This window comes from Myotis yumanensis, unplaced genomic scaffold (assembly GCF_028538775.1).
Source record: "Myotis yumanensis isolate MYYU_CA2020_CCGP unplaced genomic scaffold, mMyoYum1.0.hap1 SCAF_8, whole genome shotgun sequence".
NCBI classification, from domain to species: domain Eukaryota; kingdom Metazoa; phylum Chordata; class Mammalia; order Chiroptera; family Vespertilionidae; genus Myotis; species Myotis yumanensis.
Genome location: NW_027223759.1, coordinates 79,038,405 through 79,066,271, shown reverse-complemented (window position 1 = coordinate 79,066,271; position 27,867 = coordinate 79,038,405). Strand labels below are relative to the sequence as shown.

Below are 27,867 nucleotides of genomic sequence, written 5' to 3'. Positions count from 1 at the left end.
GGAAATGTCAGAGCCAATGGCATCCTGATCAGAGGAGTGACCTTTAAACCTGGATATTCCTTTTATCTTTTGCTTGATTCCTGATCATGATTCCCACCTTGTGCCTTTACATAAGCCCTAAGTAAATGACAACGCATGACAGATTCTCAATGGAAGTGCCTTGTTCAAGAGGAAATGGGCCAGTCTTAGGTCTATGACGTTTTGTGCATTAGGTGGAAATGCATTAAAAACAAACAAAACAAAAAGCCATAGAGATTCGGGCCTTATAATGAAAATTTGTGCCTATATTTGAAACAAGATACAGGGATACTTTTGCCATCCCTGTTAGCTCCAGCTTAGCCACCATCAGGAAAATCTGCATCCTCTCCCCGATTTGATTCTTTCAACCTTTTTACCCACCATAAAGTTTTACATCTTCCCTGCCGACCAGTTGTTTTTCATTTAACTAAAAATCTTTAAAAGCATCTCATTTCAGAGGTGTATACCCTTCTTCCTAGCTTTGTTAAATTTCTTTTTTCTATTGAAGATTACATGTGTTTCAAAATACCACCTACGCTAGCAGTTAACTTTCCCGTGAGTATTTTTGCTTCACACAAGCCCAAACTTAAAAATCCTGGTTTGTTTTTAAAATCCAGCACTCAGTGCAATTAGTCTGCAGCAAATGTGAGGGTGCATGAACCTATTTTAAAGTAGCAAATATCTGTTTACATGGACTTTGAGCAAATCAAATGCACTGGCTCTGTATGTCTGTATGAGGCCATCATGACCTCACAGAGGACCGATTTCATGGCTTCTATTGTTCAGTAGTGAGTACAGATTTCTCTACTCACTGTTTGATCCTTTCTATGGAGTCCAGTCCTGCTTATGCCTAGGAGCTCACACCTATGAAATTGGGACGTTCCAATTTTTGTGAGTAGTTGTTAATGTTATTGTTCTTCTTAAAAGCTAATTGGCCCTAGTGGAGATAGTGATCATACTGCCACTTATTGAATAGTTCCTGTGTTCAAGGCACTGTGGTAGAGGCTGCATATACACCATTTCCTTTACATTCCCACAACTTAATGGAGGTAGGTTCTGTTATGCCCAGAAAACGGAGTTTCAGTAATGTTAAGGAGTTTCTGTAGGAAGCAAAGGGCTTTCTGATTCCAGAACTCTTAGTCTTTTTATTGGAATCACTATCAGGAAGTTTAATCATCTATATTCACTGGCCATAAATGTAGACAGATTTTAAAAGCTCTCAGTATTAAAGGAGATAAAATGAAAATGAAGGAGAAATTCTCCGGGCTCACAATTTGCAACTCTTTAAAATGATCACATTAACCATCATAAATGAGGACACACTAGAGTAGTTACAAAAGGGCAAGATAGAGCCCAGGGTGGCTGATGGTCTCACATCCCCATACTTCTAACCAAGGTCCCTTAGAGAGCAGTCACCTGCAGTAATTGGTCCAGGGGGGTGCCTATCAGGATGTGCTTGAGAATGCATGCAGGTCAGTTCAGACTACGCACTGTGGCAAGTGCCACTTGAATGGACAACACCCTTTGGGTGTTTTGTGTATTTAAATCATAGGGTTGGCCGAACCGGTTTGGCTCAGTGGATAGAGCATCGGCCTGCGGACTCAAGGGTCCCAGGTTCGATTCTGATCAAGGGCATGTGCCTTGGTTGCGGGCACATCCCCAGTAGGGGGCGTGCGGGAGGCAGCTGATCGATCTCTCTCATTGATGTTTCTAACTCTCTGTCCCTCTTCCTTCTTCTCTGTAAAAAATCAATAAAATATATTAAAAAAAAATAAATAAAAAAATAAATCACAGGGTTGTAGCTTACACACTGCCCCAACCCCCTTTGTCATTCTTTGTTATGAGGAGTGCTGAAACCTCTGAGAAGATGCCATATTAGAATATATTTCCTGTTTGGAAATTTTTTAGGTTTCTTGAGAAATGAAAGTAAGGCTGGGGACACCAACAAAAGTAGAAAAAACTGCACCATTGTTTTCTATTGACCTTTCTAGAGGTCTCCACAGGTCAGCTTCAGGTACCATCTTTTTCTCCATGTCCTGATGGAAGCTAAGTGTATATACAATGACATTTTTCACTTTGATATAATTGATCTATTTTCCAGCCTGAAGAGAACTGGGAAATGACTTTTTATTTAAATATAAGTTGGAACCATTTGGGAAACTAAAAGGATTCAAGAAAGATAGAGAAATGGCTGTTTCTAAGTCAACAGGAGAAAGAAAGAGTCTTTTTGGTTTCCAAATTCGTTGTTAGGGAAAATGTTTCCTTCCCCATCAGACTTCCACATTTCCTTCTTTTAAAGACTGCTCATCCTTGTGTAGGTTTGTTTTTCTGCTTGCTTGTTCAAATGTGAAACACATCAACAGTGGCTTCAAACTTTCATGAGTAAACTGTCCTTGTGTGCCTTTTATTAGCCCGTATTGCAAACCCTGTGTTGCAGGAGCTCCTTCCCACTTCCGAGCCTTTTGCTGGTAAGAATATGCTAATGGGCTACCCAGACCTCGTCCTCAGGAACCAGCAGCACAACTGCACAGGACAAACAGCCCCCACCCGTAATGCAGCCGTATGGTAGCGTTCTGTCATCCAATCTGATGGGGTTTTGGAGTTCACACATTTTAGGACCTCATCATACACAGACACCTGCTCTTCTTTTCCTTCTAAAAAAAGACCAAATTAGTTGTCTTTTAAAATGTATATTTATCTTTAAAAACTCAAAATCACCCATTACAAAAATTACACAACCTGCTTTAGTCTTCAAAATAACTCTCAGAGCACAGAAGGCAGACAGTCTTGGCAGACCCTGGTATGAATATGGACTTTTCTAAGGTGTGGTTTTATTGTATTTAGGATGGGAATGCTGCGGAGTAGCAGGAAAGCAGTATTTCTCAATGTGCAATCCCTAGACCAGCAGCATCGGTTGCACCTGGGAACCAGTCAGAAATGCAGTTTCTCAGGCCCCACTGCAGATGCACTGAAACCAGAAACTTGGAGGGTGGGGGCCAGACACCCGTGTATTAATAGGCCTCCATGTGATCCTGATATACACCCAAGTTTGAGATGAGCCGTGATCAATACAGAGGGCTTGCCTGCCACCTTTTAGAAGCTAAAGGAATAACAACTCTTCTCTTTCTGTTATGCCCATTACACAGAAGAAGAAAGTTAAGCACAGAGCCCAGTGGTGTCAAAGCTGGAGAGCACACCCAGACCTTGCTAGCAGAGTGGCGGGGGTGCCCACTTCTCCACCCTGCACTCTCAGTGGGACAGCGGAGACAGTTCTAGAAACCTGGCTGTAAGCACCAGAAGTGTAGGTGGAGACTCGGTTCTTCTGGACGTAATTCAGCAGCACTAACACACGTGTCACCTCTCCCGCCCCGACCCCCCACCTGCTGGGCCAGGGGATACGATGTGGTCTTTCTCCTGAGGAGAACTACTTTAGAAATTCCAAAAATACAAATTATGATCTGCTTAGAATTGCTCAGTTTTAGAAATGGAAGTCGCTTCACAGATAATCCACTTCAGTTTTCAGAGCTCAGTAGATCTCCCTCCTGGGAGCATATTAGAATCTCTCAGAGGGCTCTTCAGTCATCCTAATGGGAACACCCCACCCAGAGTTCTGATTTAATTGGTCTAGAATTCAGCTGGTTAAAAGCTCCTTAGGTAGCATTGCCAGATAAAACACAGGACACCGGGCAAACTTGGACACCTAGGTAAATATTAAACAATAATTTCGTTGCTTATCTGAAATTCTAATTTAACTATATGTTCTGTGTTTTTATTTGTTCAATATGGCAACTCTATTAGAGGATTCTGAGGTCTACATAGGGCTGAGGAACCTCTTATAAAATGACCACTGGAATCTATACCACACCACAGTGACCTGGGAGGCAGGGCACCATCTGTGCCCACCAAACCTGCTTCATTGACATTACAAACATTTTGTATTTTGTTCTGTTTTACATTTTGGGTCTCTGTAATATTTTGCTTGCAAAAGAAAGTTTTTCTTATGACTAAAAAGGTTTTCTTATGACTAACCCTCTGATGTAATGTCTTTTTTCAGTTGAAAAATCTTAAGACCCAGAGAAGATGGTTTTAGCTAAGCTCTCATTGCTAATCAATTACAAAACCAACCTGTTCCATCAGCGGCTGAAGGACCCCTTTCCTGTTTCCTTCCTTCAAGCTATGGTTCAGGAATAGGAGGTGCTATGACTATATTTTAAAAGTGTGGGCAAACACAGAGGAAGTCCCTACAGTTGTGGCAGATGCTGTGCTGGGGGCTGAGCACAGGGATTCCGATGCATTTCTGTTCTCAAGGAGCTGGTACACAGAGAGAAACACGCATGGTGTGCATCTCCAGGAAAAATGCCGCCTTATCTATGGCTGTTCCCTCCACAATTTGACTACATTCAATGCACCTTTCTTTTATCCCGAAGATAAAAATGGTGAGGTTCCAGGAAAACACTGGTTTTCCCAGAGGTGACTGGAGGCAACTTGGAATCTAACCTAAATTTCCATTTTGGAAGTCAAAGGGATGAAGAATGTATGATGACAAATGATATGGGGACGGCTGTACTTTGTGCTGTGGTGTGAGTCACAATGGCTACATCTGTCCGATCTTTTGACAAATGACCTGGAATTCTCCAATTAAGTGAACTGCATAGATTTAACAGTGGCAGGGAATAAGACAATGTGTCCTTCCATTTGAGGAAACGCATTTACTCCCTTCCAGATCAAGATGAGGGTGAGTAATCATGGACAGTGTCTGCCACACACACACGAAAACGCAGAGAGGCCCGGGATGGAGTGGAGTGGTCTGCTCTCCAAGGCCCTCCCAGCCAGTGCAAATTTGTAGCCTTATGATGGGCATGAGGAAGGACAGCTGCTTTTTTAGATGTCAAGAACCTAGAAATTAAAAGAAGCTCCAGCTCCTTCTCTCCCCTTCCAGGTGATGGGGAAACATTGTAGGTGATGTTGGCCTCAGAGAGAGAGGTGGAGGAGCGAGACTAACAAGCCATAAACAGGTCAATCTTGAGAGTGAGAGAGCTCCAGAGATACAATTATCTCCCCCTAAGAGTCTGGACTGAATCCAAACACTCCCCAAGGCTCACACAACGTGGGGAAGTTGTCGTCTGTTCCACCATTTACAAAACAGTTATTGATTTCTAAGTCTTGTTACTTTCTGTTTTTTTTTGTCATCATATCTCCCTAACACCATCACCATCAAGGGAACTGTACCCCCATGCCCTTAAGTTTCATTATGGAGGTCACCTTCAGCTGTGACTCCCAAGCCGCTCCATCATGTCCTCCCAGGGTCACTATGGTTCTGAGACCCTCAGGGCAGAAATCTCTGAGTTACAGAGGGATTTCTAGGATCTATAAACTAAGTCTCTTACCATTTGAGGGTAAAAGGTACATAATTGCCAGATTTCCCACACATTTGTGAAAAATGTTTAAATAATTTACATAGCCCCATAAAAATGTATATAATTATCAGAATTGACAGAAGATAAAATAAAAAGCCTGAAAAGTTTTATAATTATTAATGACATTGAAGCAGTTAGTTTCACAAAGAAAACACCAGGTCCATACATTTACAGATAAGTTTTCTCACACATTCAAAGACTAGATCATTCTAACTTAGACAATTTCTCAAAAAGGACAGAAAAAAAGGAAATAGTCACCACTCATTTTATAAGACCAGTATTACTTTGATAGAAAAGTCTAAGAAAGTACAAAATAAAGAAAATAACACCAAGCCATTTCAACCCATTTAATGAAATGGGTTAATGGTAATGAATAATTAAATGGTTTAATAGATATAGGTGTAGGAATCTTAAGCAAAATATTAGCTAAATAAATTTACCAATATATATACAAAATATACTAAATCATAACTAAATTAACTTTATCCCAAGGATCTAAGTCCGGTTTAATTTTTAAAATATATAATTATATTTTACTTCATTACTAGATTAAGGTAAAACTATATAATCATCCCAGTCAATGTATATATACTTTTTGATAAAATTCAACATGAATACATAAATCAAATTTTTAGTTAACTAGGATTAATAGAGAATGTCTCTAACCTGATAAAATTAATCTACTGAAAACAAATAAAAGTGTTACAACAAGCAGCAGCATCCTAAATGGAGAAACACCGGCAGTATCCCTTTTAAAAACTAACCACAAGACAAGAATGTCTTTCATTATCACTTCAAGTCAACAGACAAGAATGTCTTTCATTATCACTTCAAGTCAACATTGATTGGAGATTTTTTTTTAGACTCATATATTCATTTCATAGTATTCCATACTAACCTTGCCCTTAAATGTAACTTGAAAAACAGGTGTTTTTAGACCCAAAGCCATTATCAATTTTTTTTAAAAAAGAATGCTCAGTAGCCCTGCAGATTTTAGAAATCAATTCAAAGAAAGAAGAAAAAGGAAAAATATAATTTGACATAGTGGGTTGTACATCCAGGAGTATTATCCAAGCTAAATATCATCTCACTCTGGGACCAAGGAATTAAACTCATTTTGCTTTTTCTTCTTTAACAAACGCAGAACTTAAAGAGCTGTTTTAGCCCATAATTTTGTTCATCTTATGATCCAACTGGTATTATACCGAATAACATTTGTAATTTAACTGTATTATGTGTGTGAACTTCGCACCCCAAGGAGAACTAAAGAGACATTTTATAGCACTGAAGTGATAATTTTTTAAAAACTTTTTTTACATTCCCCCCCCCCCCCCTTTTGATAAAGGTCCCAGAAATTCTACTGCATTATGCTTTGCTCTGAAAATGCACCTGCGTTTTTGTGAAGAGAATGACTTATTTCAGGACCAATGCCTTTCACAAATATTCACTAGGTGCCTGCACGGTGGGTGCCTAGCACTGTTCTAGGCACTGTTGACACAATGGTGAATAAAACTTTCAGTCCTGATGTTGCTTATACTTCCAGAAACACGTGAGTGCTGCTCTGGATAAAGAGGACAGAAGTGAATCTGAGAGTGCATAGAATAAGGATCCCCTGTCCCACTGTGCGCTTGCCTTTTTTCTCAGAAAACCTTCCATTACTACACTTTGGGTACAAGAAGAGAAACCTTCCTGGCTCCGGTCACTGCTCTCCACCAGAGCTACACCTCACTGAGCCTTTCTTGGTAAATTAATTAATAATAATAGCAGCATTGAAAGGGCATCTTTCAAAAAGGCATGTTGCACACACTGTCTCATTTAAATCCTGCAATTATGGAGAAACCAAGGTGGCGGCATAGGTAAACACCGGAAATTGCTGCCTTGCACAACCACTTCAAAAATACAACTAAAAGATAAAACGAACATCATCCAGAACCACCTGAAGGCTGGCCGAGTGGAAATTCTACAACTACATAGAAGGAAAGAGAAAAGCACACTGAGACTCAGAGGAGGTATGGAAGTAAAGTGCAGAGGTATGGAGGCGCATGCAGAAAGGGCTGGCAACTGAGGACAGGGCTGTCTTTTTTAATCGGGAGGGAGACACAAGCTCCCGACTGCTCTGAACTCCAGTTCCGGATGAGTCTCTGGGGACCCAAACTCATTTGGGGAGAAACTGGACTGTCTGGCATCGGGCAAAACTTGAGGACGGCTTTCTCTCAGAGGTGCTTGCAGCAATTACCATGGAACTGTGAGGCCCCGGGGCCTCTTAGGGCAGGGCTGAGGATCAGCCGTAGCTGTTTGCTCCGCCCTGTTGATTCCCTGAGACCCCACCCCACCCAAGCTGTGAGCAGAGGCTTTTGCATATGAATGCCCTGGCCCTTTGCAATCTAAAATTATGTAACTAACTGCAGCTGGATCAGAGAGACCCAGAACATCCAAAAGAAGGCCCAAGGTCCCACAGCAGCTTGCATTGCTTCACAGCTGGGCCTCATCTGGCACCTCCAAACTCCAAACCAAAATCAAGTGGGGAAGGCCACAAGGATAATGCCAATTTGGTGGTCATGGTAAGACTAGTGAAGTAGGGCATCACAGAGCAAGGGCATAAGCCTACATCTAGAGTTCTGACTTTGAAATGATCTCGTCCATTTGAAATGGGAGAATAAGTCTTCATCTGGCCATTATGTAAAGTCACAGAGAAGTAGTTATGAGAGGGGATAAGCAGGCACTGATAGGGTGGGGGTCTCTGTACCACACTTTTGGGAACTTATTTATATGCTGCTGGTAGTGTTAAATGCTTTCAAAATTTCCAGTTTCTTCTCATGACAAATAGCCTGTAAGCCCTCTGTGGGCAGGACCATGTCTCATGTTTCCTCTCTATTTCCCACAGCACCTAGTGATGATTCACGATGAGTCTGCAACAAAAACTGACTGAGCATTCTCCTAGCCATGGCCAAAGGGGAAGTGTCACTCTGCCTGAATGGCCCGGGAGCCTTCTCTTGCACACCTAACTTTCTTTCCTTGCCCATCTTCAGGCCTGCAATACAAGTCCTCCTAAAACCAGTCAGTAATAGGATAGTGCAGTCCACGAACGAACCAGAGGCCCTTGGAAACAAAGGCATTCCTGTACGTGGGCATGGCTCCCGTGATCATTTTTTCCTTAATTAGACCTGATGGTGAAATGAGTGACAGCAAACTCCAGAATGTGCAGATAAAAGGCTTAGGCTAGGCGGTTAAATCATTGTCATGGATGAAACTGGGATCTTCTCATTTTACCCAGTTACCAAATTGTCTCCTTCACAGCTGGTCATCAAAACAAACAAACAAAAACTGATTGATCTTCCATTTGCTAAATTACCTCTTTAAAATAAAACTGACTTGGAACAACTGGATAGTCAAATTAAATAAAAAGTTGGATCCATATATAAAGACAACAATTCAAACTGTATGGGTACTAGAGGAAGCATGGGGTGGGTTTATTTGTTTGTTTTATTTTTATAACATTTTGTTATAACTTTGGGGAAGGGCTTGTCATAAAACAAAGACTGATGACTTTGACCACATGAAAATAAAATCTTCTACCCTGTAAAAACATCACAAGTAACATCTAAAGCAAATGAAAAACTGGGAACAACATTTAGAGTTTGTATCAAAAACGAAGGAATACTCTCCCTAACTTTTAAAAAGCTCTTAGAAATTGAGATGGAAGAGATTAACAACCCAGTAAAAAACTGCGCAAAGGTCACTAGCAGATGATTCCCAGAGATAGAAACACAAATGACATTTAAATAGATTTAAACAACCTCACTCTTAATAAGAGAAATCAAATTCAAGCCACACTGGAAAATCATTTCTCCTATGGAAGACTGGCAGAACACAAAAGTGTGACCTTAAATTTGTTGGCGAGACTTTGGGGAGCCAGACATGTCAGTCACTGCAGGTGGATGTGAAAAGAGAACAACTCCTCCAAAAACACGTAAGCTTTCTGACTAATACTCCAGACTCTGGGACTCTGTTCCTTAGAGGACTAGTCACGTTAAGAATGCGCAGCCACACGATGTCGCTGTGAAAAGAGCAGGGAAACTGTTACCTAGTGACATGGGATGGTCCCAGGATCTACTGGTAGATGGAAGAAAATAAAACAAGCTTCAGAACAGTGTATATGTTATGCTTCCTCTTATCTATGAAATATATACTGGCATTCATTTAGTTTGCACAAAGAAAGACTGGAAGGATGAACCAGAAACCAATAAAAATGGTTGAAATGGTTAACCTATATGGGGGTAGGGATGCAGAGTCAGGAGAGAGACTTCTGTGATCCAAACAATAAAATCAAAAATTTAAATGATACCTGAGAAACACTCCAAGAATCTCCTCAAATGGCAGAGACTACTGCATGCTGAAGCGTAAAGCTTGACATCCAAGTCACTATAGCATTTGCTCAAGTGGTAGAACGCCAGGCTTGGGGGGGTCTGGAAGGTATCCAGCTTGACACAGGCCGGAAGGAGAGAAAGAGTACACTTGCTGGAGATCACTAGTAAGTTATGGCCAAAAAGACATGTGCTTACTTCAGGTTGGGTATCTGAGTCCTTGTGCACATTGCAAGGATTTCCTGGGCCATGGAACAATATTGGCGTGGCTCTGAGCCTTCCCGAAAAAGTTTGACCCTTTAGCCCAGCGGTTCTCAACCTGTGGGTCGAGACCCCTTTGGCGGTCGAACGACCCTTTCACAGGAGTCGCCTAAGACCATCCTGCATATCAGATATTTACATTACGATTCATAACAGTAGCAACATTACAGTTATGAAGTAGCAACGAAAATAATTTTATAGTTGGGTCACAACATGAGGAACTGTATTTAAAGGGCCAGAAGGTTGAGAACCACTGCTTTAGCCTTTCCTTTCATGGAATCCTCACCAAACTCAGGAAGATACCTGGAGGCTGCTGGAATGTGTGTGTGTGTGTGTGTGTGTGTGGCGGGGGCAGAGGGGGCATCCCAGGATGAAAACGGTCAAAGTGACATGATATAGCTAAGGATGGGCCACACAAACCAAGAGAAAAGGGGACAGAAGTTTTAAAATAGTAAAAAAGATGCGGGTGGAAGAAGCATTCCTCACGATGCTTCTGGGGGCTCACAAACAGAGAAGCAAGCTGATTGGGGAGCTGGGAGCCAACCATTAACTTCTCTGCACAGGGTGGAGAGCCCACTTGCCCAATACCATGGGAAGGATGTGGTCTTCTTCTCTAATTAAAGTCCTTAAAGGGTGAGCTGATTTATTTATTTATAATAAAATTTCTAGTCTAATTAAAAATGGAACTTTTCCCCAGATGACCTAGCCTCGCTATATTTCTGGTTCCCATGTAATTAAATCCGAAAATGATGCTGAGTGATAGCTTGGGATATTGCTACTCATTGTGAAAACAAATAATAGGCAAGGAGAACATTGTTAGGCTTGTTTCAGGAAACTTTACATCAGTTCTTTCTTACTTCCACTACATTTTAACAGCAGATAAAGATAATATGATATGGCCCTTAATGAAACTGTATAACCCCGGCTAATTTATGAGGAAGGCGTACCTTTCTGGGGCTTTAGCTTCACCTTATTTTGGACCCCAGTGTGCAAGTTCCCTGGGCTCCCTCCCCTCTTCTAATATACTCAACCTCAAATTCCAGGAACTGTTCTCTCTCAGTCGATTTACCATAATACTTCTCATATTTATTTGGCACTGTGCAGGCTGCAAGCCTTATCCCATCTGTCATATCTGAGTTCTCCACAAGAGGAAGGCAGTGTGGGCACTGTGTGGCCGAGGGAACTTAGGCTCAGAAAGGCTAACATTACTCATCTGGGATCACAAAGCCTGTTCGCAGAGCCAGGCGTCCTAACTCCCAATGATGGGCATGCTGACCACATCTAGCCAAATGGCCATGGCTTTTGGGTTCCAGGTTCTAAGAGGTATGGGGAGAGCATGCAGTTTTGTGATTCACTGCAAAATGCTGGACATTTTTCTTAGCAAAACTCCTGGGTTAGAAAGAAACCTGTTTTTGTTTTGTTTTGTTTTGTTTTTCCCCTGAGCTCATTTGCTTGGTTGTACAGTATATGTGTCTGTTTGCTTGGTTGTATAGTATATGTGTCTGTTTCTAGGTTTTTGGCTGGTTGGGGAGAGGCAGTTGGAATGGGAGAATATTGGAAATGGTCTCTTCCTTTATCCTTGAAATCTGAGAACAAAGCACTCTAAGCAATTTCCTCCAACACCGCAAAGATCTGCACCTGCTATTCTCCTGCTGCTCACTTTAATTACTTCAAGACTTTGCCTGAATCCCAAGCCCTTTCTTGCCTGCACCTACCCACTTCTCTAACACAGCTCCTTCCGCCGAACCCACATTCTTAGTTCCGAGACTGACGTTAATCTTCTAGGCTTAGCCATTCGATGGGAAGAGGTCAGGCAAGGGAGCCTTTCCAAATGTCACTGTGCTTTTAGCCAAACATGCAACTCTAAGGGCCCCAAGGAAACCCAAACCCTGTCTACTATGTTTTTCCTTCATGTTTGACCTAATTGCACTTCACCTGCTTCACAGGAGCAGAGTGAGAGTGACCTGTCCTTGGGTTTCTTACAAACCTGTGAAAGATTCGCACCTCCTTGAGGCCCAGGTTCTCTAAGAGACAGAAATTAAATACTAATAAGACTTAATGTGCAGCAGCCTCAAGTACTCTGTGCTGTGTCACCACTTCACACCCCCCAGCGCTGGACAAAGGCACCCTAACAGAATCCCAGGCCAAGTGTGAAAGGCCAGAGGGAGCATGAGTTTCCCTTTCAAAGCCCCTCAGGGACAAGCATCCTAACCATCCAAGGAGGTGCTGGCCAGGCCTGGGGCGCCTGCTGGGCAGGTAACGGCATTGGCTGCTATCACACTTTGTCACAAATATTGACAGCTTGTCCCTCCCATCGGACATTTCTGATGCCTAACTGTCAATCTGTTGGCTTCTTAGGGCACTACTGACATTCTGTGTAGGATAACTTGGTTATTGGGGCTTCCCTATGATTATCTGGTGCTTAGCAGTATCCCTGGGCTCTGCACACCCATAGCAGTTCTCCCCCACCCCAAAATGTCTTCGGCCACTGCCAAATGTCCCCTGGGGACACAGTCCCCCTGTTTGAGAGCCTGGAGGCTGGATGATCCAGTGTGAGCACTGGAGGTATTCCTTGGATTATGGGCGACCTCTACAAAAAGCCATCCTCCTGCAGGCTGTGGGCTGCCCGGGAGGCTTGCCAAGTTACACTTCCTCTGCTGCCCCTGCCTGAGGCTGAGGGACACACACATTTTCACAAATGAAATGTCATCTAATTCATTGCTCATGTGTTTAGCTTCAGACCCATTGCCTAGCTTCCCTTTAGCCCTGGCAGCCACAGATTGCTCATTTGCACAGGACTAGGTATCATCTGCTCCCCATGTGCCAACCAACAACCAGGGTCTTGTTTTTTGCTTTGAAATTCTACTTTGCAAGCTCCTGCTTAAATGTTCCCCACTCCAATACATTTGAACTGGAGGTGGGTAGCCCTGGGGGTGCTGAGATAATGGTGGGGGGAGAGAGGAAGAACGTCCATAAAGAGTAACAAACTCCAGGGGGGCTCTCTTTCCTCCAAAATGTCTCATTAGGTCCCAGACGTGGCCTTCCGCCCTCTGCATCCTGCAGCCCAATTTAATTGAGAGACGGCTTCACCACGCACACTGCTCTTTCGACAGGAGGGTAAACTCGTTCTGTCCATCCTGACATTTGCTTTCTTAAGGGCCTCACAATATGCAGCTTAAATAATTGAATGCAGGTCTCTTCACAGCCTCCCTTTTCAAGCCTGTCTGAGGCACAGCAGGTTCTTGGTGATGGTTAGCTTCTGACCACGTGATTTTAGAAGCTAATAAGGTTTTTTTTTGTGTTTTGATTTTATTTCATTTTGTTTTGTAATTGTGCATGACACTTCTCCCAACTAAACCCCCAACCTCAGCCTAGTGAAAACCTAGTCTGAACAGGTGAGAAGGCTGTGGGTTCTCTGATGGTGGACAAACAGTGACAGAGAGAAATCTGAGACCCTGGTTCCGGTACATGTCATGGTCAGTACTTTCCATTTGTCACCCAGCAAAGTGTAATGCTAGGAGACGAATCCCGTGTGTTTTATTGCACGTGTCCATTCTCATCGAGCTGGGATGAGCTTGTCAGAAAGAAAGCAAATCTTTAAAAGGACCTAGTAAGAGAGAAGTTCCAGGAAGGACTAAAGATAACTCTTACCTGCAGTGTCCATTTTAAACAACAGGCTTCTGCGGGGGAACTGGGAGTGATTCTAATGACTATGGATTTAGTTGAACCCAATGCTGATTTTGCACACCAGGGAGATTTGTCATCTTTAAGTCATGTGTCAGATGAATGCTTTAAAATACATGCAACTTGGTATGAGTTCTCCATAATACAGCAAAATCTGATTGCTCTATTAATAGCCAAAGCCCTTGGCCTTGGGAAGGCAGGGTGGCCGAGTTTTTAACATTCAAAATTCATCATCTCTGCATAATTAGTTGTGAATCTCTAAACGTTCAAGCTGAGGAGTTAGCCAGGAACTGGAGCTGTTATCCTTCAGCGTCCCTCTTAATATTGTTCCACAGTCATCATTTCCTTGTGTTTTTCTAATTACTGCAAAACCAATTGTTTTTTAACTCACCTGCCCCAGCTCTTTGTAATTTGTTGGATGTAATCACCTTCAAATGAGGAGAATGTACTCCTTGTTCAGGAAATTGGAGCCTGATTAGATGAGCATCATCAGGGGGCCCGGTTTGCTTGGCTTGCTTAGCCTGATTGATGCGTTTTGAGGGCGGGGCTTAAGGAAGGAGGGGCTGCTGTTGAAAGTGAGCTCTGCAGTGCAGTGATCGGCAGACTCCAGTGGGCTTTAATTTGAAGTAAATTTATAAAACTAAAAAGAATTAGAAATTCTGGTTCTGTGGAGCCAACACCATGGTCTTCGACAGTAGAATGCACCTGTTGAGATACTAGAGCAGTGGTTCTCAACCTTCTTAATGCCGCGACCCTTTACTACAGTTCCTCATGTTGTGGTGACCCCCAATTTCATTGTTACAAATTGAACATAATTAAAGCATAGTGATTAATCACAAAACAATATGTAATTATATATGTGTTTTCCAATGGTCTTAGGCGACCCCTGTGAAAGGGTCGTTCAACCCCCAAAGGGGTCGCACCCACAGGTTGAGAACCGCTGTACTAGAGCATCTCCTCGCACACAGGTGCTTCAAGCCTGTGTGTCTGAGTGTGCGAAGCACCCAGAGAGCAGGGAAATGTCACTGACCTGCCTCAACCCCAGTACCCTCTACTGGCCTGGACACAGAGTAAGAGATGAAGAAACCAAAACCAACTAATTTAGAGATCAACTCTCCTCTTTGCTTTTATTGTTTTTGCCAATCTTGTTTACCAACTAACCCATTCAATTTGGAGAATTTCAGAGATCAAGTATCAGAAAAGCACAGGTTCTGAGCCTTTGTTTCTTTCAGATCTCAAGGGTGTAATGCATTTTCACCAATAAGAGTGACTCTGTGACAAAATTCCCAAATTGGGGCAGAGATGATGAAAACCAAGCCAGGAGCATGGGGCCATTTACACACAAAAAAACAAGATTCTGATATGTCTTCAACTGCCCCCATGAAAAATCATCGAAGAGTAAGCTAAAGTTCAGCTTTCTTGAGAAAAATTGAAAAAAACAAAACCAATGGATTCTCTGCTTTCTCTAGCATAGTCCTCAGAGAAGGAGAAATGTCCTCATTCAGTTTCTCTTTGTAGCCACTGCTCTAGATCCTTCTGTCTCTGGACATGGAAAGGCCCAAATGGATGGTGGATGTGCACAAAGAGCTAATCAAGGCCTTACCCAGTCTTGTGAATTAGATGCATTTTTATCCAGCATTTATGATATTTATTAAATACCTCTGATGTGCCAGACCTTGTGCTAAATGCAACATATGAATGAGAAGCAACCTTGGCATGAATGAGAGAGCTGAAATGCAAAGAAATAAGTATAATCTCAAGTACTGAGTAACAGAATTAAATATAGTGTTTTACAGAAGAGACAGGAAAAGTAATTGGGTGTCACTGATGTAGGAGCATCTGGGAAGACTTCCTGGAGGAGGTAAAGTCTGACCAAATCTTACAGACTAAGTAGAATTACATGAAGGTTAGAGAAGAAGAGTGTTGGTCTGAAAGCCGTTCTAAGAAGCAAGACCACAACAGCAAAGGCATGGAGACCCCGACAGCAATCAGGTGCTCAGGACAGAGAGAGTGTTTTGATGATGCATAACATAAAGATGGGAGATGGAAAAAGATGAGGTCAGAAGGGCTTTGTGAACCTTGCAAGAGGAGGAGATTGGATCCTGCCTGTGAGTCATGGAGAGTCCTTAAAGAGTTTTAAGCAAAGAGACTGATGGGACTCCACACTTTGGTGGCAGCATGGAAGGGACTGGCAGCGGGTTGACTGGAGCCAGGGAAAAAGGAGGACATGCTTGATGTAGCCCAATGAAGGCGCCATGGCAGAGGAGCTAGAGAGGGGGCAGATTTGAGGAGCATCTGGGAGGGCGGCCTGCAGGACTCGGGGCACCCAGCATTTGCAGGAAGAGTCAAGGAACACGCCCAGCTTCACAGCTGTACAGTTGTCCCTCAGTATCCACAGGATTGGTTCCAGGACCCGCACAGACACCAAAGTGCACAGATGCTCAAGTCCCTTAGATAAAATGGCAGAGAACAGTGCATACAGTAGGCCCTCACATCCGCAGGCTCCTGCTGGAAAATGGTGTTTTTGATCTGCAGTTGGTTGAATCTGCAGATGCATAACCTATGGATAAAGAGGACTGGAGGGCTGGCTGTATTCCTAAAGGGATGACGAGAACACAGTTAAGACAAAACCTAAGAAGCAGAGATTCTAGAGAGAAAAGGGGAGGTTTCAGATTGGGTTTCTGCCCAAGAGGTACCTGGCATGGCCAGCGATGGTGGTGAGCAGCCTGGCAGGTGAATCGGAGGCTTGAGGAGAAGTCTGGACTAATGATTATGTTACTTTCTATCACCCAGGTCCCGCAGGGTTAGCTGGGTGAGATTCCTCCCCCTCCCTCCATTCTGAGATGGGCACTCACTGCTGCCATTCCCTGCATCCTGCCCTGGTCCCCTCTGCCCCACTCTCTCCATCTCCATCCCTTGCTCTTGCCTTCTCTGAGGCCCCACCTGCAGGCAAGGGGCAGGGATATTTGTATGGCCGGCCTGGCAAGTTATTGTGGGGAGCTCTGTGGAAACAAAGCCACAAAATTACTCCTGTCTGCAACCTCACCCGCTGGGCCACCAACCCAGATCCTAAATCCTGCTCCCACTGCTGACTCTGAGCTAACAACCCGGACTTTTAAGGCATATTTCAAAGTCAAGCTAAAGAAACCGACCTTGAAAGAAAAGATGTATATTTACTTTCGTGTTTTATGAGCCCCGAGGCAGGGTTTTGGAAAGCAGGTTGTTTTGGGTTTTTTTGCCACATTTGGTGTGATTCAGGGAAGCAAGTGGGCAGGAGACACCAGGGTTGAGGGGTCCCAGGGCACTCTGTCTTACAAGGAGGCTCCAGGCATGCTCTGAGGCAAGGTGCGTAGCTAGTGCCCGAGCAGCCAACAGGGAACAGGGTGACAAGGTGCAGTCCCTGGGTGTGCATTTCCTAGAAGGATAGATGGCCATTGTCAAGTGCCCTCTGTCACTGAGGGAAACTTCAGGGAACCAGGGAGGGAGCGCCTGTTTGAGAAAGAGCAACTATCTTGGAGAGCATCCAGCAAGACTTCAAGATCCGCCGGCAAATTCCATTCTGTAGGTTGGGACCTCTATTACAAATCCTTGTTACTTAAAGAGGGAATGGGGGCCGGGCAATCTCACTTTCACAGGCGCACGCCGTGAGAGCAGCAAAGCCTCGACCTGCATGGAAGAAAATCTCCCCTGCAAACCCAGCACGACACCCATCCACGGTTTCCCTCCTAATTGTTTCTATTTTCCTTCCAGATCACCTTTGCCAGCACCTAAGAAGTCAGTGGTGCTCCCTGCACCTTAAATGCCTCTTCCTGGGGTTTGTCAGCAGCCAGCAGGCGCCCACAGCCAGGCAGCTGTCTGCAAAGGTTTCTCCTTCCTGGCAGCCTGGCATCAACCGGGGCTGAGCAGTGCTCGGCTGGGTCAGGGGCACTTGTGCAGACGACAGAACTCTGGTAACAGGTCCATTTTTATTATTTTATTTTTAAAAATATATTTGTATTGATTTCATAGAGGAAGGGAGAGGGAGAGAGAGATAGCAGCATCAGTGATGAGAGAGAATCATTGACCGGTTGCCTCCTTCACACACTCCACCGGAGATTGAGCCTGCAACCTGGGCATGTGCCCTGACCAGGAATCGAACCTCCTGGTTCATAGGTCAATGCTCAACCCCTGAACTATGGAGGTCTGGCTACAAGTCCACTTTTAAAGGCAGAGGGAGGGGCCTGATTGCTGGCTGTGCAGCTGTCAGGGTTGCTCGGCCTGTACCTCAGCGTCTTATCCCAAGAAGCACCATCTGCCCAGGCACTAAAGCGAGTGAATGAAAGAAGGGACTTGCTCACATAGGATAAGCAAAGTGAGTAGAGAGAGGAAACAGCTCAGGCCCAGGCTATCTTCATTTCCCCAGGGGGCATGCGGAAATTCCCTGTTCACCAGGATCTATAGCCAACATCTCATATTCATTCCTATTGCTTTGCACAGGGTAAAACAAGAACCCTGAAGTAAGTGAGCACATATTCTGGGTCTCCCTCATTCAGAGTCAGTTTGGCTTATCTTGTTTCCTTTTTCAAGATGTGTTCAAATTACCTTTAGACCATCTCTCCCTCCCCCTCTCTTCCTTCTCCCCACTCCCCATTGGAGCCCCCCGCCCAAGGGAGAAACAGGTCACCTGATGGAAGATTGTTTCTCTTCTAGTAATAACCACGTGTGGAATCATGAATCCTCTCTCACATCATTCTTCACCTGGCCCCTCAGGTACTATAGTCCCCTCTCACTTCCTCCCTCACCGCCTGTTCCTGCTCCATCTCCTTTGCTGGTTCTTTCTTCCCTCCCTGACCTCTAACTCTGGGAGGAGGACATGTTCTCTTCATCAACACTCCCTCCCCTCCTGCTCCCTCTGGACCCAAGACCTTAAATGCCACCTATGTGGCTGACACTCAGTTTTACGTTTTCAGGCCCGGCCTGATCTGCCAAACTCCAGACACACAGCCCACCGTCTGCTCAATACCTCCACTTGCTTGCCCAGCCCCTCAAACTCTGTGCGTCCAAAGTTAACCATAACCTGCCTCCCAGCCCCAAACTCAGCGTCTCCCTTTCAGGCAGCAGAGCCCTCCCTCCCAGGACCCAAACCCTGGAGCCATCGCGGACTGTGCTTTGCCTTCCACCCCAGCTACAGCCAATCAGTGAATGGGGTTGTATTTTCAATTAGATCTGGAATCAGACCATCTCACTCCTTGTGTGGTACAAGTCCTGTGTGGCTATTCATATTTAAGTTCAAGATAATAATAATGATAATGATAATAATAATAATAATAATGAACAGAGCAAAAAGGCGTGGCTCAAGAGAGAACTCTTAGAAAAATTACAGCAGAAGTTACATTTAAAAATTCAGTTCCTTACTCGCACCAGCCACATTCGGGTGCTTATGGGCCCTGGCTGGTGGCTGGGCACTGCCATCGCCCAGGAGGGCTCTCTCAGCCAGGGCTGCCAGCCCCTCACTGTGACCACAGCCCAGCCGTGGACAGCTCTTGCCTGGGTGATGTAATAGCCTCTTAGTGGATCTTGCTTCTTCAGGTTTTACAACACGACAGCCAGAGTCATCCTTTTACAACATGGCTCTCAGAGCTGTCCAAAGGCCCCCACAGGTGTCTCTCAGAGAGGAAGCAAAGTCCTCAGGCTGGCGATCAAGGCCTTCTCCGCCCCCGCCCCTTCACCTGTCTGACCTCTCCCAGCCTCGCAGGTTGCTCTCCCACAGCTGCGCTGCTGCCTGCTGCTCCTTCTCAAGGCTTCTGCCCTGGCTGTGCCCTCTGCCCAGAATGCTCCTCCCCGAGATCCTCCTGGGTTCTCCCTCTCCCCCTTCACCTCTAAGGGAACATCACCTCCTCAGTGAGGCTGTGGGACTGCTCCACTTTAACACTGCCCCTCTTGGCGCCCTCCCAGCGTCCTGCTCTCCCATACCACCTTGCTTTCCTCGATTTGTCCAAAGCCCTTATCTCCTTTCATCACACTGGATGCATTTCCTAGTTTATTACATGTATGTTTTAGTGTCTGACAGGAGTCTTTGTCTAGTTACTCATGCTGGAGCCCGTGCCTAACTGAGTGGCATTTTAGAGCTAGAACGGGCCCTGGACAGCATTCTTGGATGGAGCAGTTGAGGGTCAGGGAGGGGGTGTTATTCACTGGACTCACGAGAGGTTCCAGGGAAGAGCTTGGACTAGGAGCTGGCCTGGCCCTAGGCATCTTCACTGGGCAGGTCTCACAACAATGAACTGCCCTTCCCTTTTATCTGTCACAACCAGAGAGACACTGACAAACCACAGAGACCTAATGGGGACAACAACCAAACTCTAATGCAGTGGTTCTCAACCTTCTGGCCCTTTAAATACAGTTCCTCATGTTGTGACCCAACCATAAAATTATTTTCGTTGCTACTTCATAACTGTAATGTTGCTACTGTTATGAATCATAATGTAAATATCTGATATGCAGGATGGTCTTAGGCGACCCCTGTGAAAGGGTCGTTTGACCGCCAAAGGGGTCGCGACCCACAGGTTGAGAACCACTGCTCTAATGCAGGTGGTGGTTGCCACTTTCTTCCTGGTAAGCCCTGGCAGGATGCAGCCTGGTCCTGCCTCTTGAGGGCTGGCAGGGAGCAAGGAACAGAGTAGAGTCCCCAGGTAATGGCTATTCACATATGCCATTCCTACCCTGACACGTCACAAACACCAAGGCTCTTGGGAAACTGGAAACACGCATGTTTGCTAGATCACATTTTCCCCTAAAGTAACATCAGTCTTGTTTAAGAAAAAAGTCATGGTTTTATCATATCATTGCTAAATTAGTATTGGAGAAAAAAGTTGATTAATGCAAAAAGAATGCTGCTTTAGTGCATTATTAAAATACACTTTGCATGAAATTCTTGCACTTCAGGGGCTGGGTTGGGGAGTCCCTCAGCCTGGCCTGCGCCCTCTTGCAGTCTGGGAGCCCTTGGGGGATGTCTGCCTGAGAGGTTAGGCCCAGGGAGCAGGCCTAAGCCGGCAGTCGGACATCCTTAGCACTGCTATGGAGGCGGGAGAGGTTCCTGCCACCACCGCTGCACTCGCCAACCATGAGCCCCGCTCAGGGCTTCTGGCTGAGCAGCGCTCTCCCTGTGGGAGTGCACTGACCAAGAGGGGCAGCTCCTGCATTGAGCATCTGCCCCCTGGTGATCAGTGCTCATCATAGCGACAGGTGGTTCTGCCGTTTGATCAATTTGCATATTAGCCTTTTATTGTATAGGATTCCTGACAATCCAGAATAGATTAGAAGAAAGGCAGAGCCCAGACCACGTTTTGTGTTGGGGCGCATCTGTCCTTCTGTGTGTACGGAAATGCCATCTGAACACACATATTTTTAAGTGCCTCAGGATGATGACTTTTCTGCTGCCAATTCTGCTTCCAACAGGAATGGTGTGAGGGAATTTCAAGCTCATAAACAGACCTACTCACAATGGCGTGGCTGCAGGTCCAGCCTGCGATTCTCTCCAGGCTCACTGGCCGATTGAACTGGCCAAAGTATGTGATTAAGAACAAACTTATCTTTACAGCCATCCCTGCATTACCGAGAGAACTCAACTGGAGACTTTTTGGGAGATGCCAGATTTGGAAATAAAATCCTTACTGCACTGCAATGTCATGAAGATTATACCAGAAAACAAATTGATGTTCGCAGACACTCTTCTGTACATGCCAGAAAATTAGATCTCAGGAGAGATGAGCTGAGAAGTGAAATCTCGGGGAGGGGAGGAGGCAGAGCAGGGCACAGGGAAAGCACTTCAGTGGCTTCCCAGACAGAGGAGCCCCAGTGTCCCCATGCTCGCCTGTGTTACCTGGGGTGGCGCTCTGCACTGCTTTCACTAACTTGCCCCTTCCAGCTCCAAAACCATGATTCCCACAGCCCAGTCACTGTCACTATCACTGCCACTGTTGGCAGAGTACGAGCACTTTCTGGGTCCCTTGTCCTAAATGAGTAACGTGAGACTGTTCAGATGATTCACACAAATCCAGTGCTGACAGCTGGATTTCCTGTGAGAAATCCCTGTGAGGATGTGAAACAGTTCACATCTGGCTATTGCTGATGCACAGAATGCCCTTCCCAATGCCCCCACCCCCAGGAGTGACTGGGCTTGCCAGTCTGTCAATCACCGGAGCTGTGGTCAGGCCGGCGCTAACGAAGCCTCTGACCACACAGCACTGTCCCTCTGACCACGCCGCAAGTCCCCTCACCACCTGCTCTGCGTTGGGTACACTTCTTTATGGGTCCTATTTTCTAAAGTGCCTGTTAGAGTCGCTGTTCCAAACCTAATGGCTTATTTATTTAACTGATCTCATTACAGGCTTTCAAGTATCAGAGGGTATGAAAAGGATCAACTTTGGGAACAAAAGAATAAATGTTTGCACAATTTGGAATATTTCTCCCAGCCTCTGGAAGGACAGGAGCCTTTAGGGAAAGCACACAACTGCTGACCCTGTATAACCCTCAGAGGTACTAACAGAGGTCAGGCTCAGGGACTCAGTCTCCCCTTTGCTCACACACACACACACAGCCTGGCCCCCCGGGTGTCACGGTGCTGTGATCAGCACATTCAGGAACTGTGGGGGAGTGGGTACTGTATGAACATTTCCCCTCCGTGCACACAAGCAGAATACCGGGTCTAGGACTGCAGCTCCGGGGGGTGGGGGGAGCTCAGGGTGTTGGGCCTCTGCCCTATCAGAGCCCATGATTCCCCATCTTCCAGGCACATGTATGCGATGGCTCTCCCAAGTCCATCGGGGAGTGTCACTTGTTTGGAAATTATAAAGACACATTTTAGGATGTGAGCTCTTTCAGCCGTGGTTATAAATTCAAGCGCTTATTCCTCCCTTTATTCCCTTAGTCATTTACTCATTCATCCACCCACGTAACAGGTGCTTATCAAGTAGCTACCCTGTGCCAAGCCGTGTGTTAGGTTCTGGGGGCACAGAGCTCAGTACAGAGATTTCAATAGCAAGGATGATGTCTATTAAGGATGACAAGTCTACAGATAGTGGTTCCAGGGGAGCCTCATGGCTAGCGTTCCTGAAGGACCCCAGGAATACTTTCTGGGTAAGGAGAGATGCATGTTTTCATCCCTCCATTCAATAAGCACTAATGGAACCAGGTGCTGTGCTGGGAGCTAGAAATACAAAGCTAACTCTTGCTTCAAACTTTTCTTCCCTGGCAGTCAATGAACTGGAGTTCTGAGTTCCATGTCGTGGTGGTGACTCTTACAAGACAGGCAGGATTTCCAATGGGCAGAGCCGGTGGGAGATGAGGGGGAAGGGGACCCCCGAGAGGTATGTGTTTGGGGGATAGGAATGTTGGGTGAGGAGTTCCTGCCAGCACATGTGGGGGAGGGCAGCACTAAACAATTCTCTCTTTCTTGGAATTTCCTGAACTTCTTTGCCACTATTATCACCTGTTGTTGCTAAACTACTTCCCCATCCAACTCTGGGTCTCTTTTAGGGTTTTAATGAGGGGCTTGGAGAGCCAAAGGCAACAGAGCAGGAAGGTCCTGGAAGGGCAAGGAGGTTTGGTAGTTGGTCATTATGTCCTTCCACCCACCCTTCACTGCTGGGTGCCACCAAAGACCCTGAAGTGGGCCAGGGCCAAGGCAAGCTGAGAAATAGTGGGCAGGTTGGATGTGGTCCAAGCAATTAGCCGAAACTGGTAAATGGGAGGGGCTATAGAAGGGGATACCAAGTACCCAGAGGGAGGCTCGAGGAGTCCCTGATCCATGAGCCCCTGCTAGGCCTCTGTGTGTCATCTCAGGGTGATGAAGAACCCACAGCACAAATGGTAGAGATTAAAGAAATGCAGGTCTCAGTGTCCCTGGCAAGTCTTTCAACCATGACCACTCCCAGGCCTCAGTTTATTCATCCCTAAAAGGAGTCTAATCAAACCTGCTTTACCTGTCTCATAGGAACAAGGTAAAGGTTAGAGGAACTGAGGAGACAATGGGAAAATATCATCCAATCATTCTAAATGGTGCTCCTAAGCCTGGGAGAGCAATGCCTGCTCTGCCATGTCTGGTCAGAGCAGAGCCTCCATCCCTCAAGCATCTGAGTGCAGATGGGTGAAAGCACTTTGGATCCTGCTCGAGAGCCCGTGGCGTTACTTAACAATTCAGGGGGGAAAGGGAGCCTTGGCCTGCGTTTTTACTCACTGAACCAACAACAAATCTGACTTAAAATTAACTCTTCACCAAAGTGTTTCAGGAGTTCACTCTTCACAATCAGGACCAACGGGTGGAGGCTGCCCGCCTGTTGGCCTCCCTCACCTGGGTGTCCGCAGGGGGGTCTTCACCCCGCCAGTCTGGAAGCAGCTCCCTGGCCAGTGTGTTCTCAGCACATACTGACGAGCAGGTCTGAGGCCGTGGCTCGGCGTCATTCTGCTTTTGGGAATGGATTTTTCCTAAATGAGGAAATGTATATGAAACTACAGTCAGCTTCCTTCAACTCTATGGAAATGTAGGGAGGGGGATGGGGGAGATATTCAGAAATAATAAGAAAGGTCCCAATGTGGTGAAAGCTGCATTTTCCAGCATTCTGCCCCCTGCAAGTCCGTCCTAACAGATACGTCTGCATAGTTCTGCACGTCCACAGAGAATGTCCACCTTGGAGACGAAAGGTAAGCTATCCTGGGACCACTTTGTCATGAAATGCTGATAAGCTCTGCATGTTAAGAAAGGGTTCAGGGGGCAAACTGGGAAACACTGGTTATTTATCAAATAGTGTTTTTCATCCAACGTCTAACAGGTTCCCTTTTTGGAGCGCTTCTCAGAGCCCTCATTGTGCTAATGGGGACAGTCATAACTTCCAAAGGGAGATTTAAATAAAAAGCCTTTCCCAAACATATGTGAGCAGGGAACCCTGATTTTCCAAGAATACCTGTGAAGGTCATTTTAAATGATGTGGTTTGGGCAACCTTGCTCAGAGGCCCTTAAAAATCCTACAGGGCCGGACTCCTCAAGCTTTGATTTGCTTTGTGCATCCACTGAGCTCTTGTTAATTAAACTGCAGATTCTGATTCAGTAGGTTTGGGGCGGGGCCTGAGATTCTGCATTTCTGACAAGTTCCCGGATGCTGCTGCTGCTGATGGCCATGGATCCCATTTTGAGGATCGAGGATGTACTTAGCAGAGATGGAAGAAAGGAAGGCCTCTATTTCCCATCAGAGTAGATCAACCTGCAGAGTGCATTCCTTCTCATGCCAGGAAGGGGAGGATGCAGTAATCCTCCGGCCTCAGTGGTTATCAATGGGACAGGCTGGGCTAGCCTCTTAACAGCGTTTTGCTTGTGAGCAGAAGCAAAGTAATTGTGTTTCCATCAGCACTGTGAGATTTGTACAGTTACTTCCATTTTTGACATGGAGATAAGAGAAAAACCAATTCAAATGCATGCATTAAGGAAGGCGTGATTGCCCTAAACGACTCGCCTTTCATTGCAGCTGGTTCTTCATTCCTTAATTTTTAAAATGAGTAACCAACGGCCACAGACAAAAGAGAGCCCTTGGAAAACTGGCCTAAGAACCACTGACAATATCAATTGGCAGACAGGAAGCTCCAGGGTGCGCAACACCAAAGTCTCCCTCCCCATGTCGACCTCGCTCTTGACCATATACTACTTTTTTACAACTCTTCATGACAATTTAATTAAGACACAAACCTTAGGAAACTGGTGCAGTGAATACCTGCAGCAAGATCAGAACAATCTCTTTCCTATCCCCTTCTTATGAAGCAATTCAAGGCTTGCAGTTTCTATTCAATTTGTTATAATGACAGTGTTTAATCATGGCATCTACTCGGCAGCCGGCTGCTGAATTGAGGTCACACATGTGACTATTCAGGCATGGAGCACAATCCATAACTAAGATTTCGCCCCTGAGTCTCTGGAGGCGGTGTCATTAATTAACAATGCATGTATTTCAAAAATAATATGCATTCCGGCCTTTTTAAATGTAGCCTTGGCTTGAAATAAGCAGAAGTTTGCAATGAAACATTCATGGCAGTTAGTATTACAATGAGAAGGAAGGATCCAGCCATGGGAATAGCTCAATCACATCGATTCAAAGATGTTTAATTAAAAGTCTTCTTTTCTAATTTTTCAGGAGCCTCTAATATAATCTCTACTTGTGGTTCCTTTCTCAGCATCAAATAATAAAGGCAAGTCTTCAGAGTTCTATTTCATATGCTTACGCATGTCACAAGTGCAACATGATCCATACAAGTTAAAAATTGTGCAGTGTCACCTTGAGCTGCAATAAATATTTTTAATCTTGAGGGGCCAATAAAAAAACTTTGACCCTTAGCCTGGTCCTATATTTAATCATGAAAGACTGTTTCAAATGACGGCAGCCGAAGATGGTACTTCTTCATGGGAAGGCTCACACCGCTCTATTGCAGTGAATCTACTGCTGATGCATCCAACTAAGATTTTATAGTTCAGCATATACACATATTTGAACAGGATAGGATTATATCAGAAGACATATGTTTTGGTTAGAGGGCAAGCAGCATTTCAGTTAAATTTATGTCTAGTTTAAATTATCTATAATCAGAGTTAAGTTTTAAAAGATAAAAGCCCATGCGTATGTTGTGTGTTTTTTTCTTAATCAATTTATATATCCATATCCCTGTGCTCACATGCTTGCCTCCTTTATATGTATGTACAACTCCTTCACATAATGCTAAGAGCAGGTAATGTTAATGCTTGTCTTACTTTTTGGTGGAGGACATGCAGGGCTTTTCATGGGACCACATGTCCACCAGGCAGAGGTCACTCACTGACTTCCTGGCAGAAACTTTTTCTGCGGCATGTTTTCCATTTTGTCAGCAAGTGCATGATTTGGGTGGGAAAACAATCTAATTTGGAAGGTAATAGGCACTTTACCTGAGGCGGCTGGTTTGGGGAGACGACTTTGCAGAGGCCGCGTCCCCCTGGCAGTCATGGTGGGGTCGGACGTGGAGTGAACGATGGCGTTGTCTGCAAAGTCCTGGCTGTCGACGGAGGAAGGCACTTCTCGTTCAAGGGTCTGGGCTCGGATGGAAGGGGCTGCACAAAGGACTGGCTGGAGGCACAGGTCGGGCTCGGTGTCCCCTGAGGGGTCTGCCTGGCATATGTACCGTCCGGCTGAGCGAGTCCCCGAGTCTGGGAGTGGAAAGGTTCCGATCCCACTGTCGAGGGTCCTCATCTGGCAGTTGGACTCTGGACAGAGTAACAGAGTGAGGGTTAGAGGTGGCTCCCATAAAGGAGAAAGGGTCCTGGCATTGGGTGTGGTCTGGAGGAAAGGGGACCCGTAGAAGGAAGAAGCACGATTCCTGGTGAAGTAAATTTTTAGGGAGTGGCATGAAACAGACATTTAATTGAACATGAACATATTCCCTTCACATAACATGTGGTAAGAAGGCCGCCATTACTGGCAGCAAGAGTCACATGTGCATATAACCTAATGGTTCTCTAGAGTTATAATAGGAAAAGAACAGTTGTTAGAAACATAAAAATTATTTTTGATCACCCTTCTTTCAATTGGGGATCATATGACTTCAACCAACCAACCAACCAACCAATGGAATGTATTAACTGAAATAAGAGTAATGAGCATACATAACAAACTGATGTCCCAATAAAGGTCACTGTGCATCCCCCTTGCATGGTTCATCATCCATTCGGCTGTTAACTGAGTCTGTGGCCTCTCAATCTGACTGTGAGGACGAGTGATCCACAGGCTATAAGATCATCCTGGAGTTACCATGGTAATATCACTTACCATGTGGACTTCACTGGACCCAATGCCATTTGTAGTCGGACTGAGAAGACCACAGAACCGCTTTCTGTCTTTCACTCACACTGTATGCCCTGACAAACTCACTGGTACCTTTTGTGATGTCTTGTCATTCCCAGGGGCCCCAATCTTCCCTAAAACAAATTAAGTTGATTTCATCATAGGTGGGTGACATATTCTGCTAATTATATCTCATCTTCACAAATACATTATCTGAAAAAATTATTACATATTTAATTTCTAAAATGGTGGTGTGGATTATCCAACCTAACGAGACAGCTTCCAAGATCT

At 45.2% G+C, this 27,867-nt stretch overlaps 1 protein-coding gene across 1 annotated transcript in view; it reads right to left on the bottom strand.

The window, feature by feature from the left end:
- NCKAP5 (NCK associated protein 5) overlaps positions 1–27,867 on the bottom strand; it is an 873,870-nt gene that overhangs the window by 32,207 nt on the left and 813,796 nt on the right. The window contains 2 exon segments of the mRNA XM_070423100.1: positions 24,075–24,208; positions 26,685–26,999. Of these exon segments, the coding sequence (XP_070279201.1) occupies positions 24,075–24,208; positions 26,685–26,999 (449 nt within the window).